Source organism: Hippocampus comes, unplaced genomic scaffold, assembly GCF_001891065.2.
Source record: "Hippocampus comes isolate QL1 unplaced genomic scaffold, H_comes_QL1_v1.1 scaffold315, whole genome shotgun sequence".
NCBI lineage: Eukaryota > Metazoa > Chordata > Actinopteri > Syngnathiformes > Syngnathidae > Hippocampus > Hippocampus comes.
Window position 1 is genome coordinate 600,573 of NW_017805539.1, and position 6,073 is coordinate 606,645.

General features: G+C 44.8%; 1 protein-coding gene across 1 annotated transcript in view; it reads left to right on the forward strand.

Annotated features, from left to right (window-relative positions):
- The window catches only part of kcnn3 (potassium intermediate/small conductance calcium-activated channel, subfamily N, member 3), a 76,664-nt gene that overhangs the window by 69,200 nt on the left and 1,391 nt on the right, over positions 1 to 6,073 (forward strand). The window contains exons 8-9 of the mRNA XM_019878784.1: positions 3,300 to 3,427; positions 5,058 to 5,127. Of these exons, the coding sequence (XP_019734343.1) occupies positions 3,300 to 3,427; positions 5,058 to 5,127 (198 nt within the window). The remainder of the gene's footprint in view (positions 1 to 3,299; positions 3,428 to 5,057; positions 5,128 to 6,073) is intronic.

Sequence of the window (6,073 nt, forward strand, 5' to 3'; positions counted from 1 at the left end):
AGCCATAAAAAAATGTTGCTTTATTTATCTGACCGTATTGGAATGTATTTGTTAGGTTTTCAGTCAATTAAATTTGGTTCAATAAACAATATGTGGTTATTTTTAAAAATTTCAATGAACATTCGATCAGTCCGGCCCTCGGCTTGCAGCAAAAATTTTTATCTGGCCCTCCGTCCATTTGACTTTGACACCCCTGCCCTAATCCGTTTCAAGCCCCCCCGAAATTCAGACATAAATGTTTTCTAAAGCATAAAAATGCATCAAAATATGTAACAAATACATGTTACAATTAGATTATTGCGCAATAAATGAGAGTTGTGCAGAATGTAAAAAACAAAGAATAAAGAATGCAAATGATGGTCATTTAACTGAGCCCTCATCGTTTGTTTGCCCTCTAGTTTATGTTCTCTCTCAGAAGTGGGTTTTTGCCTGGCGTTTAATAAAGAACTGATCCAAGGACATTTGCTTTTGTCGACTTTTCACAATCCTTCGAAAATGTCCAAGGCAAACATCAGCATTGAGAGCGATCGCCCGACTGGTGAACACTTTTTCTGAGTGATTCACATTTACATAAAACTATTGGAACGCCACGTGGTGTATAACCTTAATACACCGGAACCTGCTAACCTTTTAACAGTACTTTATGATAAAACTGAACTAAAAGTAACTACTTTGAAGGCACCCAACAGACTTGCACGGAAAGGGAAAAGGAAATTTCTGTGGTCATTTCCGACATGTCGAGACTGTCAATATGTTACTGGCGCTCCGCATTTAACCCTTTCAGGGACAGCGGTTACTACATTGGACAGCCTATCATGTTGTCAGGTTATGAAAGTGTTGAAGGGAAATTCTTGTTGACATAAACATTGGGTCAAATTTTGCATTACAGTTGCATCAGGGAACTATAAATTAGGTGCTGACGAAGATGGTTTTTTTTTGTTGTTGTTGTTTTTTTGTTGTTTTTTTTTGCTATTCCTTCCTTCCACCTTCCAAATGTTCATGTTGGATCGAGTAAAGACTCTAAAGTCTACATTAGGTGTTGTCTCTATATGCCCTTCCGATTGGTTCAACTCTTACCCAAAGTCAGCTGGGATAGGCTCCAGCTCACCCGTCACCTTTTACATATACAGTCAAAGCACCACAGAAAATGGATCGATGGGGAAAAAAAAAAAATCCCAAATTAAAGCTGAAAAGCGTTTCACAAAAACAAAGAGGATTCCTTTGTATGCGCTTTGTGTTTGTTCTCACCAAAATCCAACAGTAACGCCGTTGGCAAAATACTACATCGTTGAAATTCAGGTCAATATCAAACTGTCTCGAGATTAATCGCCCACAAATGTCCGCTGGATCCTTGACATAGGGAGGTAAAATGCGACAAGGATGCGGTTGCCCATGACAACGTGATATGGCTTTTGTGCCTTTCAACAGCCCCTTTTTACGCTATCTGTAAAAGTCAGCATTTTCCCAGGGTCTCTGTTCTGTATCCCCACACGAAATTGTCAACCCAGCAAAGTTCTACCTTTGAAGGTAAAATCAGAGGCGGGATGCCATCTTTGTATCATGGAACGGGTAGAAAGGAATCAGCCATCTGATTGCGGCACAAGTGGGCTGTTCATTTTGTTCCTGGGCCTACAGTGAAGATTTACTTGACCTAATCCAGCGCAAAATGATCATGACATAATTTGAGAAATTCTGTTTGCATTGCATCTCTTGGATATTCTTGTTCTGATTCTGAAGGTCCTATGCAGATTACAATGAGATGGCATTGCAGAGAGACTATAATTTGATTTGACCAAAAAAAAAAAAAAAAATCAAAATGAATGCCCAATGTGCGCTTGGTTCTGTGTCAAATCCTGCAACACGATACAGTAAAGTCAAATAGAGCTTGGGTGTTCTGTTACAGCTCAAATTTGCCAATTTTGCAGTTTTAAAAATTGAACTCTTGATTTGGCCTCCCGTATCTTTTGTGGTTTGCCAGGTTGACTTCATGCGTGTCATTGAAAAGTACACGCAGGAGGCCAGTGTTGTGTACTACTAAGTCAGTGTGCGCATGTGTGTGTGTGTGTCGAGCTCGACTGCAGTGGATGGGTGCTGATTAGCCGGCCTGACGGGGTCTTTTGTGCTCCCCAGACAAGGGGTGGGGGGTGTGGGGGGTATAATTGTTCTTTGTTCAGCGCTCAGCTTGGCTTTGAAGTCTCTCATTCAATTTATGTCCTTAATACATTCCCTGCTTCCCTTGACTTCCCCCCCTGCTACACCGCACCGCTGTTGGCCACTTGGCTTTTCTTGTAATTACGCGGCAACCTTTTATTAAAATCCGTCACACTTATTCACGCGTGAGACATACTGTACATTCACCGATGGTTAAATTGTGTCACGAAACACAAAAATCCGTAAATGTGCTCTTGTTTAAATTCCGGGGAAATCGTCTGATGTTCGCAACTCTGCAGAAAAATAACCCATAATTGGTAAACCTTGCCACAAACCATTCCGCAACTATGGCTGGTCTGATGAATTCGATTGTATGACTGAAATGTGTGAAAGGTGTCGGCCATATTTGTGGAATGATTTAATGGCCGAATTTTTGCCATACCGTTGAGTTCTACAATCTTGCTTCGGAAATGTTTTGAAAGTATGGCAACGTTCAACATTTATTTGGTCAGGTTTAACATTATGCACCAATAATGATCTCTATTCCTCCAATTACTTTCTTCGTTTTGTACTTAACATTGCCAAGTTCTCGTAGCAGGTTTGTTTGTTTTTATATTTGGAGCAATCTCCTGTCCCGACTGTCAAAATAATTGCTTTTCCCCGCGGGGCCAGTAAATGGGGAGAAACGACCATCACTGAGCCACACCGAACGTCCGCACTGGCTGCTCTGTGGAATTATTCCGCACTGCTTCTGTATCAGCGTCTACTCATTTTCTCTCGGTTGTTGTTTTAATAAACCACCGTACTGGATCACATGCAGCCAGCCATCGTGATGCAGCCCATTTTTGAGCTGCTCTAAGATATATTGTGGCACAGCGTGTGGGGGAGAGACTCTGCTTGGTTCTCATTGCCAAAAGTCCCCGAGGAACGAGCTGTTTACGTGCGCTTGAAAAGAAAGCTTTGGCAGGCAAAGTGTGTGTGTTTGTTTTATACTGAGAATGAGGGAATCCTTTAAGAAAAAGGAGCATGCTTAATGTTTTTTTTTTTATATAACAGAGCGAAGGACAAACAAATCTGTTGCAAAAGGGTGACCTGTTGCTCATGAATCTGCATTTGCTTGTGTGTTTGCGTGTGTCGTCTGGGAGCAGATAAAAAACGCGGCGGCCAACGTGCTGAGGGAGACCTGGCTCATCTACAAGCACACCAAGCTGATGAAGAAAATCGACCACTCCAGAGTCCGCAAACACCAACGGAAGTTCCTGCAGGCAATTCACCAGTGAGAGCACTCACAACTAACACACACCCACTCTCTCTCGCACACACACACATGCACACGATAACGCTACCTTTGAAATCAGTTGCATCCACCCACGACTTCAATGAATCATCAGCGGCTGAAAGTTCATCCACTCAAATACAGTTGTGGGTAACCGACATGCATCATTCCGTGACAAAGACTTTGATCATCATACCTAACGCACTGATTGTAATACGAGCGCGTCGTTCATTCTGGCAGATGGAGGGATTCCCCCCGTTCTGGGATGTCCAGGCTGCAATGGGCAATCACATGCCATGGTTCCACTGTGTACAATGTTCGTTTCAATAGAATAAAGGTCCATTTAATGAACAAAGCACCGCAGGTAGACTCCTCCCAGGCAAGTGGACATGTCGGTGGATGTAGAATCCTCCGCAACAACGACCTTAACTTTCTTTCGCGGCCATTTCGCCTACTCTCTGACCAGCAGAGGAGGGGGCAAGGGGAGAGGAGAATAGGCATTAAAACAGGCCAAAATCCACACTGCAGAGGGCGATCGTATGATGGTGTGCAATTGATTGTTGCTTAACCCGCAATAAATAAATAATTTTCACATGAGTCTGACAGGTTATATGTCCATTAATCATGTAAAAAGTTACGAAATGATTTATCTTGCGCTAAATCTTCACAAAAATGCTGGTGGTTGACGGTTTAGCACGTCCACCTCACAGTGCAGGGCTCTGGCCTTCGTGTGTGGCGTTTGCATGTTCTCCCCGTGCCGATGTGGGTTTTCTCTGGGTATTCCGGTTTCCTCCCACCCCCTCCCAAAAACATGCATGGTAGGTTAATTGATCGCTCTAAATTTTTCCTAGGTGTGATTATGAGCATCTATGTGTGCCCTGCGATTGGCTGGCAACCAGTTCAGGGTGTCCCCCGCCCACTGCCCAAACTCAGCTCAGCTGGGATCCGGCACCCGAGCCTCGCGTGGGTAAAGCCGATCAGATAACGGATGGGTGGATGAATGGGTTGTAAAAAAAAAATGTTGCACGTGAACAGGGGTGTGTAGACTTTTTGTATCCATTCTAGCATTGCGAGAACAAGCTTTCTAATGGCGGCCTTCTTACCAACGGTGAGCATTTCGAAACGCACGGACATATGATCCCGTCAGCACTTGATCATCACGGCCGATCACAACTCAGTCATTGCTCCACGTTCCGAGAACTTAACGGCTCCTCCTTATAATTGCCTGGCAAGATTATTGATAAAAACTAATTGTATTCCCCTTCATTTATTTCCCCAAAGGCCTCATTATTCCCAAGGTCTCGTCATATTAAAGGCCACTCTTATTTATTCCTGCCGAGCTTTCGGTTCCGATGGAGCTGAAATATTTTGTCCGGTGATTTACGAAGCCGTCAGAGAGGGAGAGCACACGGTGTGCCTGAATGTTTTGCACACTCACGCATCCGGACGAACGGCGCAGGGAGCAACAAAAGGTGAAACGGGGGCAAGGTGACCGTGCCGCAGTTTTGTTGTCACATAGCCCGCCGGGGTTTAACTCACCGCGCTGACCACTGTGTACTCACTGAGCTGCAACTTTGGATGGCTCTCCCTGCATCTCATTTTGTGTGTGTGTGTGTGTGTGTGTGGGTAGATTACGCAGCGTGAAAATGGAACAGAGGAAGCTCAGCGATCAGGCCAACACGCTGGTGGACCTGTCAAAGGTGAGTCACGTACCGCAGAGCCTCGGTTAATGAACGCGTTTAAAACGTCCCCTTTTATTAATTGGGCCGTTTCCATGACGACCTGCCTGTTTGTCTCTCCCTAGCAACCGGAATTGGTGTTATGAAGCAGGGGATGACTGAGTGGGAATGTGAGGTGAAAAGAGAGGAGTGTTTTTTCGTTTTTTTTCCGTGTGGTGCGACCGTGTGGGTGTCTGAGTGAGCGTGTGAGCTGACATAAGTGTGTGTGTGTGCGCGTGTGTGTGTAGTCCTTTCTTTCATTCTCTGCTCTCTCACAATGTTCCAGTGACTTCCCTCCAGCCTCCTCTTTATTCCTGCATCCGTTCCATCTCTGACATCCCTGCCCCCCCCCCCCTCACTCCTCTCAGGCGGCCTATTTCCACTTCTGCTCCTTCGAAACCCCTTCCAGGGTCTCTCCGTGACGTTCAAACTCAACACGATATTGTCCTTTTCGTAACAAGATTAGACCCAACAACAATAGCAGAGAGTGGTAGGGTGATCTTTACTCGCTTTGCTACGAGTGAAATTATCTGGATGGCTGCAGTGGTGTCTGAGGCAGTGCCTCAACGGTCCTTTTCAATTGGTGTCATATCGAGAACAATCAAGACACACAAAATTTAACTCCATGTTGGGTTACTTTTAATGCTGCAGTTTTAAGAGTGTATAAAATGAAGTCTAATCATTGTACTAGTGCAGGGGTGGCCAACCAGTCAGAGACTACGAGCCAATTTTTTTACTGTGTTACTGCTAAGAGCCACACACACACATGCACACACACACTTTTTTGCCCAAAGATCGACTTTTGGAGCGACCAACCTCCCACGATCGACACGATCGCGCACGTGCAAGCATATGAACACGCGCACACACACACACACACACACACACACACACACACACACACACACACACACACACACACACACAC